The 16,184-nt window shown below is 35.9% G+C and overlaps 2 protein-coding genes across 6 annotated transcripts in view; both read right to left on the reverse strand.

Annotated features, from left to right (window-relative positions):
• Window positions 1–16,184, reverse strand: part of RCOR3 (REST corepressor 3) — a 53,164-nt gene that overhangs the window by 9,910 nt on the left and 27,070 nt on the right. For 4 of the 5 annotated variants that reach the window (XM_058701982.1, XM_058701980.1, XM_058701977.1 and 1 more), the window contains exons 8-10: window positions 15,791–16,009; window positions 9,812–9,889; window positions 1,485–1,542 (exon numbers count right to left, since the gene is read on the reverse strand). In XM_058701982.1, the coding sequence (XP_058557965.1) occupies window positions 1,485–1,542; window positions 9,812–9,889; window positions 15,791–16,009 (355 nt within the window). The remainder of the gene's footprint in view (window positions 1–1,484; window positions 1,543–9,811; window positions 9,890–15,790; window positions 16,010–16,184) is intronic. The other variant, XM_058701981.1, reaches the window with a different exon arrangement.
• On the reverse strand, window positions 11,838–15,784 carry LOC131496427 (vesicle transport protein GOT1B-like). Its single transcript, XM_058701984.1, is given in 3 exon segments — window positions 11,838–13,306; window positions 13,308–13,331; window positions 13,333–15,784. Coding segments are annotated over 3 exon segments (549 nt in total). The 5' UTR covers window positions 13,690–15,784; the 3' UTR covers window positions 11,838–13,138.

Genomic DNA, 16,184 nt, shown 5'->3' on the forward strand with positions numbered 1-16,184 from the left:
TCACAGATCCAAATCAGTATGAAGCAGCCTCTGGGGAAAAAAAAAATTTTTTTTAAAGTAAGCTCTACGCCTAACATGGGGTTTGAACTCATGACTGTGAGATCAAGAGTCACATAACCTACCAAATGGGCTAGCCAGGTGCTCCTGCTAATTTTTTAATCTGAATTTTAAATAGTTTCTAATTTAAAACTGGCTACTACTGAACATTATAAACTAATTAAGCTTTGTTCTGACTCATTCAGAAACTTAGTTCCACAATTATAGATGTGCTCAATGCACGTCCAGTACCCTGCCTCCGTAGGATCAAGCATTCTGTTTATGAAATGACTATTTTGTGCTGTATAGGCCAAAGAGAAGGATGACATCACCGTGTTGGCACCGTCCTGTGACAGTTTCTAATCACAGTGGCCAGGTAATTCTTACTCACTCTAATCCAAACTGCAGAGTTGTCTATTAATCAGTTTTTAATTACATTATTCTCATATCCAAATGATACCTGCAGATCATTTTTGAGTTAAATATGTTCTCTATGCTTGAATATCTAGAAATATTTTGTAAAGTACTTATATGTTTCATGGGGGCCCAACTTTCTTAGATAAAAAAAAAAATTGCTAGTAGCTACTGACCTAGCAATTATTAGCGCTCAACACAAAGAGGGCTCAGCCAGGAAAACCAAATTATAGACCAAACTTACAATTACACAATCAGTCCTGCAGACAGTTTATCTTGAAGGGAAAAGAAAAAAAAAAACACAGCTACAACACTGAATAAAAAATATACAGTTTGCCCTTCCTTAATTCAAACATGGGAAAATCCAAGTTTATAATGCTTCCAATTTGCCGACAGGCATTCATAATACAAAAAGTGTTCTGTCATATAATTCAACAAAGCATTCTTATAAATAGTGCATTTAAAAATGCTTTATGTATATTTTTAAAAGCATCTCTTAACTCTCTTTTGTTTTACATATATATATATATTTTTTTTTAAATTGGGTTTCTAATCATTCAGTGTCACATATCTCAAGTTACAATACGTTGAAAGTGTATCACTAATATTTTCAGTACCTGACATTTATCAAATAGAGAAACACTATTATACAGAGTAATTAGAAAAACCAGAAACATAATAGTTTATGCTCTTAATGATGAATTATCAATGACTAATATAAAGAATGAACCCAACTGCAGGAACACAGAAGCAAAGGCACAGAGAAACCATATGACTTGTTTGAGCTTGTCATCACCGTCATGGTTAAGGCTGAGAATGTGTTACATGCTATACAGGACCCAAAATGCATATAGGCTCAGTAAGTCACATCCACAAGAACAAAACAGAATTCCTGATTATCAGGAATTTTTGTGTTTGTGGTAAACACAAGAGCTCTTTCTTGATCCATTTCTAAAGAAAGGGAAGAACTATGGTCGTCACCTTTCATGACAGGTTAAATAGTTAACAACAATAACTGCTTATCTTTAATATACCTTGCACTGCTAGAAGCTGCTCCTCTGTGGTCCAACGGGCATTAATTTTCTGATTTGACTACAAAATTAAAGAGAAGTTTCCTAATGAGGATATGAAGACAGACATTTTTCCAAAGTGCTTATTTTTTTTTAACTTTTCACCAAATCACAGACATGAGATTACTAAAACTCTGATTTACGTAGATTCTGTTTTTATAAGGATTAAAAAAATATATTCTGAGTTACCTTTTACCCACACAAAAAGATAATGAAAGTGAAATGTACCAATTTGGGAGCATGAACAACATTCACATTTATACTCTAGTCAGAGGCATTAAAACTGAGAAAATCTATTAGTCACCCATTTTCCAACTACAATGTTCCTACCGCACATGGCAAGTGTTAATTTTAGCTTGGTTTTAAACATTTAAGAGAATTAATCTTCTTTAGAGAAGATCTGTGACTCTCTTTAAAATTTTTTCTCTTCATATTTAGAATAAACCTAACCTTGCTCCACCAAAACCAGTGTTACAAATGAATATAGAACTAGAGACGAGGCCTAACTGCTAAAATACTTCTTTTAATTTCTGAAGCAGAGAGTGACGCACTATAAGAACAGATTTTTCCCCCAAGACCTCCCCACATTTCTGCCAATATTTTTGTTTAAGAAAAAATCCAAGTTCAGGATTTTTATTATGACAAAATTACAATATTAAACACCTAATCAAATTTCATTAGTGTATACTCACTGATTAGTACAAGGACTTCTGGCAGAAGAAGGAGGGACAGAAATAAGTACACCAGTCTACAGAGGTTTGCAGAAGACACTACCAGATAAATTGTCCTGGTGTAATACATGGATGGATAGGCTGTGATACATGGATGGATAGCAAAACAGAAAGAAATGCTTTCTTTGAGAACAAGTGTTTAGGTCTTATCTCACTCAAGGTCTTAGCAATAAGAGTTTCTACAGTACAAAGAGGTTCTGGGTACATCTACTTTCTCACCATGAGGAAGGTGTATAAAAAGCAAGCATTCAGAAGAAAGACTAAAAGAAAAAATTTAAATTAGAAAAAAATTATTAGAGAAGAAAGGAAAAAAGTTTAAAAAAAGACTGAATAAAGGAGGGACAAACCTAAACCAGAGAGCACTGAATACCAGGTGATGAGATTAAAAGAGATAGCAAGGCAAGGCCAGACAGACAGTGGATAAGCCTCAAGGTTAGGATACTGGCAACGAAATAAAAGAACAGCAAAAAGGTCAAGAAAAAGAGGGGGCTATAGCATAAAGAAGCAGTAATAAGAAAAGAGTGAACCAAACTTTAAAAGTGTGAAAACGAAAGAAGGAAGGAATGGAAAAGCAAAAGGAGACAACAAAAGAAAAATTCAAAATTTTAAACATATGTTCCCCCAAAAGAGGGCTACAAGAATGGAATAGGAGCTAATATTTGAGGTGGCAATCTGATGCCACCTGGGCTGTGAAAGGTAGATAAAAGAGGTCCTTGGTACCCAAGGATAATTGTTCTAGAACCTTTTTAAAAGGTCCAGGCATTTCAGAATAAATGGTGTAAAAAAAAATAAAGGGTTGACTACAACTTAATCTGAAATATGAAACTAAAACTTATGAAAATTGTTTTTTAAATAGTTAATGGTTTCACTCATATGCTTTTATTTATTTTTTTATTTTTGGCATATAATAGTATAATGGCATAACATTCACCAGCTTTGAAATTTGTAACATGAGCATATAATAGGTAATTCTGTTTTGAAAACTTCCAACAATTTTTTCAAGGGCCTCCCTTAATTCTTTGCTACTCAAATTGTTCTTTGAAATGCGTATGAGTCATCAACCCTTTTTCAATTGTTAACTCTGCTAAATACCCATCTGTCAACAATTTTGCAAGTGATTAAAGCCATTCTCTTGTACTTTCATAGACTTTATGAAGTTTTGCATCTTTTGCAAGGTTTATAATTTCATTTTGGTTTGTGCTGTATTTGCATTAGATTAGCAAGGAAGCAATAGAGAAGGATGCTGATGTGATGGATGGGAAAGATAACAGCCAGAGTTAATGAGGGATAGCTGGTGAGCAGAGCCTAATTTTAGAAGTGCTTAGTTCATCAGTGAATATTCTCTTGTTTGGCAAATTTGCTTATCCGTGAATCCTTCAGATTAATGAACACTGGATACTGAAGATCTCCTGTAATACTACATTACAAGTGTTCTGAAGATTAAATTTAGGATAAATGTAAAATTTTTGTAAAGCTATGTTTAGAACATATGTTAAAAACCTCTAGCACAATGCCTGAGCCAACTGAAGTTGAAGTTGATTAACTGATGTTTGTTAAACCTGAAAGGCAGAAACTGGGAGAAAAGGTACCATTAATGAAAAGGGAACAAAAAATAAAAGAGCAGTAACACGCACTATGAAAACTTATTTTCAGCTTATAAGCAAATCAGGACACAGGAAAAACACAAATAGCTATTAATAAAATTAAAAGTTCAGAGTATATGGGGAATTTAAAGCTGAGAGGGAAAAGTCACAATGACTAGAACAAAAAAGAAGGAAAGTTGGAGGGGCTGGACATTGAGGTGGGTTTAAGAACAGGGTAAGTTTCCGAAAGGCAAAGATGAGGAGAAGGCATATCACGTATAGGCAACAACAGATCAACAATTTGGAAGAACTAATAAATAATCCTAGGAAGTTGGTGATATTTAACTAAACTAAAATATGGTAAGGATCATTTATGGAAGGGCAGTAAATATCAAGGTTAATGAGTTCACACTAAATTTAATAAGCAATAGTTTCTTGGGGGAGAGGGAACAAGGGGAGAGAAAGAGGATTCTAAGCAGAATAAGACTTTAAGCCCACACAGCTGGGAGAAGGGTGGTGCTGTTAAGGACCTAAGAAGTTCTGAATTGCTGACTGGGGAGGTGTGGGAAGGCAAGGCTAAGATGGTGACAGTAACTGGGGATTCACTGACAATGAGGTAATTAAGCCATGTCCATTCAGGTGGAGCTCAGGATCCACTTGAGGCTAAAACAGGTTCATCCATGTAAACACAGTTTTTAAGGGTATGGAAAAAGTTTGAGGGAAAACAATGGAGCCATAGCTTACTTAGATGAAGGTTCTAGAATCAGCCCATGAATTAAAGAAAGATTTTTGCTTTTAATTCCAAATTACTCTTGAAATATTCTTAAAGGTGGTAATGGAGACAGGCACACAATCTCTCAGTAAGTCCACATGGCCAGGTATTCCTTCAGCACTGAAATGGACCATTAGTTTTTCAGTGAATCCTAGATGAAGCCTTTGGTTGAAATTTAGGGTAGCAACAAATGAACAACATGAATACATACATAAATACTAGAATTTCAAGTCAAGGAAACTGCTCACACAGGAGGCACATGGAAGCTGAAGCTGACTCAAGAAACAGTGGATTCACAGTTCCACCTCCTAACTGCTCACTCTGGGGGAGATGCTTGATAAATGGAGTCCAGGCAGGACTGCCAGCATTACTCTACTTGCTATTATTAAACATTCTTTTTCATTTGGCTGAGTATCTGTGGTTGAGTTTGTGTCATTTATATGTACATATGATATAATTTTAATATATTGAAGTGATGAGCTTGTATGCTGTCTCCAAAGAGAAGAGCAATGAATGAGGATAAAAACTTGGGAGAATGCTTATATTTATGTACAGAAAGGAAATTACAGCTGAGATGGGAACATAATAGTTATAAAAGACAACATCACCTCTCAGAAGTTAAAGGGAGAAAGAGAGGCTGTCATCTATGTCAAGGGCTCAGAAAAAGGCCAGGGAAAGGAGTGAGAGCTGTGGAATTCGGTCACTAGCACCAGTGTTAGCCTTTAAGCAGCAGCTTCAGTTGAAAAATGTAGGGAGGGGGATTGAAACTGCATGAATTAGAAAGTCTGTGTATGACAGAAGGGAAGCAGTGGAAGAAAGGGAAGACAAGGAGAAACAGGGTCAAAATTTTTTAAATATACAGGATTCCTTTAAGTTATTGATTTTCCTATTCTCTTTTAAACTCAAGAAACTTTGGTAGAGATTTAACTTAAGGAAAGGACAACTAGAATATATCTAGCCATCTAAAACTGTGTAGTAATTGTGGCTAGCTAGGTAGTAGCACAGAGAACATACTTCTACAGCAAAGCCCCAACTGAAATGCTGTTGTTTTAAAAATAACACATTACTCTAAACTAAAATAATCCAATGTATAATAGTCATGAAACTAATAAAAGGCCTAAAGAGCCTTCTAGAAGAATCTATGACATCCTTAGAAGATCCTTCAGAATCTTCACTGCATCCTTTCCCTGTTAAATCAGGCTTCACATCTTTCCCATTTTTGTCAGTAGCAGATTCATACTATCTCTGACTTGAAAGAATTAGGAAAGGTCACCAAGTTAAACCTTTCATCCAATGCTTAAAACTCCATCCAATATCTGTAATGAAAGGAGGTCACCCACTTATGCATGAAAACATCCAAAGATGGGGAAATTTCTAGCTTCAAAAAGCACTTTTTTAAGTTTCTTCCTTCCTGGATTCATTAATCTCCTTGTCCCCACGCACCTACCTCCAACTAAAACAAGTCAAAGCATAACCCCACATGTCACCACTCCTCCCAACACTCTTACACGGTTTCAAATAGATACATTAATTTCTATTTGGCAATGTTCTTTGGATTTATCACTTGCTGGCCACTCCTGCAATTAATACCTGACCCTACCCAAAACTCCTTTTACCATTTACTTTATCACTCACGTGCTTAGTATTTTAGCAGCTATAAAGATTCCAACTTAGCCTATGCAATACTACCAAGATAATCTTCCTAAAATTAAAAATTCCCATTACATCCTTCCTATAGGAGGAACTTACAGGTCTTCCCATTTGACTTAATTTAAAAGGCAAACTTCTCTTCCTAGCTCTCAGACTTTTATACTCCTGCCCTTGCCCACTGCTCTCTATCATAAAGAAGTCCCTGTGAAACCCAATCTTGTTAATATCTCTCTCATACACCATGTTTACTCATCCTCTGCATCCAACTTTGCCTTCGTAAGTAGACAACATGCTTCATGAGAAAAAACTGTTTTATGTTTTACACTTCCACTGGATTCTGAATAGTAATCAGCACTACAATGAGCACATCCTAAGTGCTCAGGGAATACCTGTTGACTGGTTTTTCCCCACTGGATTTATACATAGTTTGAATGTACTGTTCAACACCAAGCCAGTGTTCATACTATTCCCTCCACTTGCCCTTTCTTTATGTGTAAAACTCCTATTCATCCTTCAAACTTCAGCTAAAGCATCTCCCGTTAGGAAGTCTTTCCTGATTATCCTAGCAAGAATGAATATTACCACTTGTTTTCCTGTAGCATTTTACTTGTAAATCTATCACACAACTTCAATCATTTCGTCTTATAACATCTAGACGGTAAGGTGGTGTTTTTTGGTTTTTTTTAAAGCAGATGAAAAAATCCATCTCTTCCTCATTTTAATGTGTCCCCTCTTTCCCTTACACACTTCCCCCAGTGCCTAAAACAGTGCCTTACATGAAATAGGTGATCAACAAATACTTATGGGAGTGAATGGACTTTCTTCACCAAATATTTTCCTAAATGAAAACAACAAATACAACCAAATGAGTAAGTAAAGCATCTTAATAACTGTTCACTTCCCGTTGAGTTACATCATTTAGTAGCCTCCTGTTCCAATGGTTAATGAAATTCTTTTGTTAGGTATTAGGTAGCAATCCTATTAACTAACCTAAAGAAAAGGGGATAGATTAATTTTTCAAGGTGTTTACGGTGACTGTTAATCTAGTATTTTGAAATGTATCTATTCAGGTTATTCTCCCCTGCAAAGCAACAGAAATTATATGATAAATATAAATATATCCTGGGTATTTTCTAGATAATAAAATACACATATTTTTTCAAGTCATCTGAGTTCAATAAATCAACCTCAAAGTAATATTCAAACTTCACTCTATGGATAATAGAATGTTAAGATTTTGGTAGTTTCATTTTATCATTATTTTTACAAAAAAACCCCAAAAGATGTAATAAATGTTTGATAACTTCTAACCCCAAAACTGCATTTATTTATTTATTTATTTATTTATTTATTTATTTATTTTTTTAAACATTTTATTTATTTTTGAGACAGGGAGAGACAGAGCATGAACAGGGGAGAGTCAGAGAGAGGGAGACACAGAATCTGAAACAGGCTCCAGGCTCTGAGCTGTCAGCACAGATCATGACCTGAGCCGAAGTCGGCTGCTTAACCGACTGAGCCACCCAGGCGCCCCCCAAAACTGCATTTAAATGTGAGAATCAATATACAATTTTGCTATTAAATGAAAACTTTCAAAAGTAAGAGGGAGCATGATATTAATCTAGGACTTCAACTGAACTCTAAGATTCTGAAATATAGCCAAAATTTGACTATTTATTAGATGTGTGGCTTTGATCAAGCCAATTAACCTCTCTGAGGCCCAGTTTTATCGTGTAAAATAACAGTATTTGCTTCATCTACTTCTTGGGATTGATATGAGCATCAAATGAGATGGCATAAAGTTGTAAGTGCTATTGCATTTTCATGTCTTACTTTATATAATGTTCATGAGTGAGGTTATCCTTCAATTTTCTGGAAGTACTGAGGTCAGAATCAGTTTCCCTGAAAATCTGGTAGATGTTTTCTGTAAAACTGTCTGGGCCTGGTGTTTTCTTATGAAAAAAATGTTAATTGTTCCTTTATCAGGTTTTCTTTTTAAAACAATTTGGTGAGATAGATTTTCCTATGAATTTCTAAGTTTTATTTAAATTTTCAAATTTATTGACAAAATTCTTTAAGGTACTCCCATGTTTTCAGTATCTGCTATTTTTTTAAGTTAATTTATTTTCAGAGAGACAGAGAGAGAGAGAGCGCGCATGAGCATGTGCACAAGTAGGGGATGGGCAGAGAGAGAGGAAGACAGAGAATCCCAAGCAGGGCTGGAACCCATGAAACCATGAGATCATGACCTGAACCAAGATCAACAGTTAGACATCCAACTGACTGAGCCACCCAGGCACCCCTATCTACTGTATGTTTTAAATTTAAGTTTTAAGTTATGAAATTATAGGCATTTAAAGTTTTTGGCCTTTATGCATTTAAAGGCATAAATATAAAATTAAAATAATTTCAGTGTAAAATTTAAAATAATTTTTGTTACAATAATATAAAGTAGTATTCTTTGTATTACTATTTCTAGATAAATAGAAATGTCACTAGAATGTTTGCCGGATAACCTGTGGTTTTGGAATGAGATATTTTATTAGTCTATATATGTCTTATTCTTTTCCATTACCTAACCTTCTTGAAAGAGACCATTTGAAACAAAAATACAAAAACAATTTTATTCCTAATGATTCTTCCTTTCTAAAAGATTCAAATGAGACAGAATATGGTGCATTAGCTCTGAACCACTGTTTTTCTGCCCTCCCCCACCAGCCCCTCACACATATTTCATTTGTAGATATTTCAGGCAACCTGTGATGGGGCGTGGGGGTTGGGGTACGGGGCATCACATTAGGACCAAATAAGATTATTTGATTATTACATACATAGAAAGGCAAGTCCAGGATATGAAGCATAGCATAGGAGTCTTAAAAAGAGAGAATGGAGAAAAGATTTAAAATAGAAGCTTCTGTAGAAAGATTTGATTGGACTTTACGGGCATTTAAATACTCCTATGATTGTCACAAATATCAAAAATATATTAGATTTCAGACGAAATACAAGAAAGGCTTGAGAAAAAGGTTAATCTATATCTTGTTTTTAGATTTCACATTTTCAGGGGTATGAGTACAAGAATGTTAATTAAGTCCACCTACTAAAATCCTAACACAAAATCTGAATCAAAAGACAAATACCTTAAAATAAAAAATTACAATTGCTAAATGAGCTCCTTTTCTTGTAATCTTTTTCCTGTTGTATTACCAAGTCACACACCTCGAGCAAATACTGCTGTAGACCCAGAGATGTACTGGCTTGCTTCTCAATTACCTTCTACTCTCAGTGCACTGGGCCTATTTGTATAACTGTTTTTCCCTACTTCGCTTGATATGAATTGCTAAGGGCAGGAAAGAAATGAATTCACTTAAATCATTAGTCAAGTCTCAAAAGACTAACTATCTAAATGACAAAATAGAGACATGACAAATTACCCACATTATGACATCTTCAAAGTATTAACAACGCATGTGACCAAAATAGTAAATACGGGATAGATAATTCAGAGAATAAGGTTTCACCACACTTAGTCACATATATTCTTCAATAACATACCTCAGGAGGTTTGAATTCTTCAATTCCACCTTCCATTTTCTGTTTAAGTGCACTGTTTACTTGCTTAGCATTCTGAACCTTCAACAAAATAACCCAAAGTATGAATCAGATCACATACTTAGGTAAATGTATGAATATTCAATAAATGAAAAGGATATAGGATATATACCAAAACCTGCTTAAATTTTATTTCAGGAGGACAAACACTTATACTTTATCACACTTGGGGCCATTCAACTAATACCCACATCAACTATATATGTATCAACTAATTTTATATATATCTAAAAAACTAATAGTCTACAAATCATAGTATCTGAGTATCTTTTAACAATATCGCCTCATAAGAAAAATGGTATATAAAGGAATTAAATTCCATTACTATTTCTCATTACCATAATGTTTTGATCAAATAATTATTCCAATAAGAATGATAATTTTAATAATCATAAGTATCACTGTTGGTGCTTCACATGTAATAAATCATTTAATTCTCAACTATTTTGTGAAGTAAGTATAATCAGTTCTGCTATAACCTGACATACGCATTCTCAAAAATCAGCCCACTACGCAAAGCTGCACAATAAAAAAACCACAGGACTTATGGGGAAACAGTTAGGGACACAACACTGAAAAACCTCATCGATGACAAAAAAAAGGAACCTCATAAAAATAATAGTTTTATGCATTCTAAATAAGAAAGAAATTCACAAATGCTACAATATAGATGGTACTTCACCTTGGAAAAGACCTGAGGTTGCTTAGAGAAGGTAGTGTCAAAACAGTTGCAGCTTGTGAGTTACTGGGAAGTGGCAGAAGGAGGTTATTTGAAATCAGATGCAAAGTTTTAATACCACATGTGGATGTGTGTGGTTCGTAATATGCAGTGAACTGAGGGAGATAGTACGCATCTGAAGTGTGCGGATGTATACTCAGCAAGGTACAGTTTTTCACTGACAAAAATCAAACATAACCAAATGCAAAATGCACATTATACTCAAATTGTTTCCTAGTGTTATCAGTTGTGTTGGAACAGATTCATGTTTTCAAACCAAGCTTTATAGCAGAACTGACTCTACTTTTACTGTAAGCATTTTAGAGATGAGGAAGGTAGGGCACAGAGAAGTCAAGAAACTTTCCCTAGGCCACAGCTCTAGGAGGCAGAACATGAATTTGAACCATGTCAAGTTTTTAACTACTATTTTACTAGAAATATTATTAACATTTACTAGAATATTAAGGGTTAGGATTTTTTTTTTGCTCATTTGGTTACATTTTTTCTTGGTTTGCTCTTTTTTTTAGTTTGGACAATATTTATAAAGTGATTTGTGGAAATTTTTTCCTCAGAGATCATTCAAAGGTGGTCAGCCATGTTAGACATACAAAGATAAAATGTAAAAGTCTCAGTCTTTAAAGATTTCATAGATTAGTGGGGAGATAAATATAAAAGTATAGTAAATGCTAAAACACCCAACCTAGACTTGGAGGAAGAGAGAGAAAGGAGTAAGTGTTTTGTATATGTGTTAGTGGGTGTGGGTAGTGGGGAAAATAGGGTAAATTTTCCAAAGGAGATGACACCTAAATTTAGTTTTAAAGGATTAACAAGAATTAAGCAGGGAGATAAGGTTGGAGCAGGAAATGCCTTCCAGGCAGAACAGCAGGTAGAAAAGACAAGAAAGCAGTTAGGCTGGGCCAGAACAAAGAATTTGAATCTTGCCTAAAGACTAAAGGAAACTTTCTGAAGAACTTTTAAGCAAGGGAGTAAATGTAACCATATTTGTCTTTTTATTTTTTTTTAAATTTTTTTTTGTTTTCAACATTTTTTATTTATTTTTGGGACAGAGAGAGACAGAGCATGAACGGGGGAGGGGCAGAGAGAGAGGGAGACACAGAATCAGAAACAGGCTCCAGGCTCCGAGCCATCAGCCCAGAGCCTGACGCGGGGCTCGAACTCACGGACCGCGAGATCGTGACCTGGCTGAAGTCGGACGCCTAACCGACTGCGCCACCCAGGCGCCCCTGTCTTTTTAGAGCAATAATTCCAGTTGTAATTTGGAGAAGGGGATAGAGTGAAGACGAAAATTAATCTAACAAGCCAGAGAAGAAATACTGAGGACTTCAATTACCACAGCAGGAAAGAAGGGGCGATGGTGGTGGCACACAGACGGATAAAATAAATAACTTGGAAACAAAATTAAGATGTGCTTGGGAAAAGCTGACAGGGGAGACTCAGGAATCAAGGGTAACTCCAGTCACTGGCCTGAATAAGTGAGTGTGCGTGGTGCTGAGACAGGGAATGCAAAACGAACAGGTAACTGGAGTGGGTAAGGGAGAAGTCCGTTTAGACACTAGGAGATGGGTCTGGGATATAAAAGTAGTAGAATTTATAAACCCAAGAGTGCAAACCTTTACTACGTCACACATCAAAGGACTAACCAAGAAAGGAGTTTAAAGCTTTAAAGAAGGTCCTTCATAAAAATCAATAAATATAAGCTATAAGTGAAGTAGTAGTGTCAAGGATAAAGTATAAATACAGGTGACTGAGTACATTTTATCCCTTCATTATTTAAAAAAATTTTGAGCACTTGGGCACCTGGGTAGCTCAGTCAGTTAAGCATCTGACTCTTGATCTCGGCTCAGGTCATGAACTCATGGTTCGTGGTTCAAGTCCACATCAGGCTCTGTGCTGGCCGTGCAGAGCCTGCTTGGGATTCTCTCTCTCCCTCTCTCTCTCTCTCTCTCAAACTAAATAAAAATAAACTTAAAAAAATAAAACAAAAAATAAAAAAAACAAAAAATTTTGAGCACTTTTTAAAAATTTTAACCATGTTACCAAAAAAAAAGTCGAACGACTTTCATACATCAAAACTGGGTTTTCCTTGGCTTTAATACATTAAAATGACATAATCCAATCTAACTCATGTTATCACTTTCAGAGACACAATGCAACTGGAAATACTTTTGCCATTCCAGTGGATATTTCCAAAAAGCAAATGCCTATGGGTGCTCCTGCATCTTCAAAAGAAAAAGAAAAGAAACAGAACCACAGTTCTCCAATGATGGCTGTATTTCCCACACTGCAGAAAAACAATAAAAATCATCCTCAAGAGTTTCAATATGTATTGTAACAAAGATTTCACTCCTTCAGTTTCCTTGCTGACTTCTTAGATCACTTGATTAGAAGACTGCTTTCATTGCTTTTTAACTGCTATTGGTACTTGGTGGGATCTAAGTTTTAAACTTCTGTAAAAAACATTACAAGCTATTTCATGTAATTTAATTTTGTGCTGAATATTCTTCAAAGGACTTTATAAATAATACAATATTTTAAATGAATCCCCAATTCACTTGTCTTTCTACCATATTGTTGCTTTCTCCAACTTTATCAACAAATGATCTAATTCCATGTAAATTCAAGAGGAACCCAAGGACTGGCACTCTTCTAATAAAGCCAGTGACCATAGGAAAGAAGCCCCTGAAAACAAGAAAAAAATCAATAAATTTCAAAGATCATGCCTACCGAAGGGCCAACCAACAAGGACAACAAATATACCACCCAGGAAAAATCTTGTAGCTTTCATGTTATGTTTTTGGAAGAAGACTCTGAATGTTCTTTGTAAACCAATTGCAAAAGCCAAGCTAGTCACAAATAAAACATTTCCAATAGCCAGTAGTGCTTTGTCAAATAAGAGAATCATTCCAAAGAACAGGAAAAATACTCCATATCCTGTTAATCCCACTCCAATTCTCTGGGTGTCCGGTAAGGAGATCATGGCTGCCAATGGTGAGAGCAGTTGCAAAAGAACCTCGGGGTGCCCAGGGCGTGAAGCAAAGTCAAGAGAAGCGCCAGGAAGCAGCCCAGGCAAGAACCACCACATCTTCTGGAAAGATGCAGCCACTCCTACCCCAGCTTTAAGACCACTCAAGCCATTTTTAAAAATATTATAGACAAAGTGTTTTAGAAGTTCTCTAAGGAGAAGGGGTGTTGTAGTTTGGGAGATGGGAGTCTTACATACATTCACTGTTCAACTAAAGGCTAAGCATTCAGTCAAAAACATGCTACCTATATTGGAGTCCAGCGTCAGAGCAGTCAAAGGAAAGGAAGTCTAAGAAGGAAGAAGTGGTTGTCAGTGTCAAATATTATTGAGCAGTAATAGATTCAATAGAAATAAGAACCAAGAAGAGGGCATGAGATCTGGCAACTTGTTAACAAATAAACTTGAGATTGCTTTTGCAGTGGTAGAATTAGGATAGTGTATGGGGCAGAAATTAGATTGGGATGGGTCAGAGAATATGTGATGATAAGAAAGCAGAGGAAGCTAATATGGTAGATATTTATTCAAGAAGTCGGTTGGAGAAGAGAAGAGGAATGTAAGAGCAGTTTGGGGAAAAAACAAGGGTCAAAAGATAGAGAAATCTGAATGTTTGGGACACAGAAAAATGATCTTGCTCCCACACTATACTGCTGCAAGATTCTTACATTGTATATACAGTGGTATAATATTAACTCCAAGGAAGCATATTGTAATACTTAAGCTAGGACGATTATGGTAGGTTGAAGATGCATACTGTAATCTCTAGGGCAACTACTTAAAAGATGCGAAGAGATACAGTTGAAAAATGTAAGTAAGATCATGTCACACTTCTCTTTAAAATCCTTCAGTGGTTTCCTAACTCATGATTAATTTTACATTTCTTAACATAAATTCCTGTCTGCCTGTGCTGTAACGTGAAAGCAAGTAGAAATTAACGAAGAGCTTTAAGATGAATGATTCTGATCATACGAGTATTTTAAGAAGATAACACTGACAGCAATGTATAACATGGAGCTGCAGAGAAGTGGATAGTAAGGACAATCAACAAGACAGTTAGGGTTGGATAAGAGGTGGTAAGGGCCTGAACAAAGGTAGTAGTGATGGGATTAAAAATGAGGGGACTGATTTAAAGAAAATTTCTCAGATAAAACTTACACAACTTGGTTACCACTTGGGTTTGTGTGTACTGGGGGATGTGATAATGGCAAGGGATAAATCAAAGATGATTCTCATGCTTCAGTAAGACAGAAAACAGAAAATAAATCTTTAGGGGATAGATTAGATGCCTAGCAGGTAGCTAGAAATACAGCAATATAGAGCTTGGGAGAAAAGTCATAGCCTGAGAAGTAGATTCAGCTGTCACTGGCATGTAGTGTATGGTTGATACAGACCAAGAAAGTACAGACTTGGAAGAGTACCTAGATCTAAGAGACACGGAAAACAACGGAGACAAATAAAAAGAGGAAAAGGTGACCGAGAAAGGCCAGAGACCTAATGACAACCATTAACTGAGTACATACTATGTGTGAGGCACTGTTGTAAGCATTCTCATGTATTTTCTTATTTAATTCTTCCCAAGCATCATGTTGTTATCCACATTTCAAGATGAAGAAACTGAGTTAAGAGTTAAACAGCTCACCTAAGGTTACACAGGAAGTAGACGATGTAGGTGGGGTTAAAATTTAGGTTCACTGACCCTATATCCTTACTCTTAACCATGATTAACCTAATTATGATGAGAATACATTTATAATACCTCGGCTGCTACCACTGGTAATAATGATGAGGAGGTGAGAGCAGCCAGTACTCACTGAGCATTCAAAATGTTCCAGACGCTGCTCAACAACCTACATGTAAAATCTCAAACAATTCCCAAAAACTTGCAAGAGAAGTAGGATTATTACCCCCAATTTCATAGATATAAAATTGAAGCTCAGAGAGTCTATTATTTCCCAGTATCACAGAGCTAACAGGTAGTGATGCTGGGATTCAAATTTAGAATAGACAGAAGCATCTTTGAATTTGGAAACAAAGTAAATTTTAAAGACTGAAACTTATGTAAACAGGTAGCTGAGAAAACGTGCAAAGAGGTGAAGTTCATTGAGGTTTCAAAAGGGGATAAACAAAATGGATAGGATCATTAAAAATGATTTTTATGAAATACCTGACGTTTTAAAGAGATCAGCTCCATGTCCAGTTGCCGCAGGATGGTGTTGGCTGCATTGGGACTACAGGAAACTGCTACCACATCCTCCTGGGTTAAATACATGCCCTTAGGTGGACGGCACTTGGAGCGCTGAGAGTGATGGCGGTGTTGTAAACTCTGATACTCTCTCCTTCCAAGTCCAATCTTGCTGGTTTGGACAGGCTGTTCAGTATTGCCCTAGAAGGATAAAGGTAGAGTAACAGGTTATTTTGTTTTCACACACAAATAACCTGAAACAGTCTATTACTAGAAGTATCTGCTGCACTAAGTACACCTAAAAAAGACTTCTAACCCATTACATCACATATGAGTACTCACGCAGCACTTACCAACGGGGGGAAAAAAAGTATAC

The sequence above is a fragment of the Neofelis nebulosa genome, chromosome 15 (genome assembly GCF_028018385.1).
Source record: "Neofelis nebulosa isolate mNeoNeb1 chromosome 15, mNeoNeb1.pri, whole genome shotgun sequence".
Lineage (NCBI taxonomy): Eukaryota > Metazoa > Chordata > Mammalia > Carnivora > Felidae > Neofelis > Neofelis nebulosa.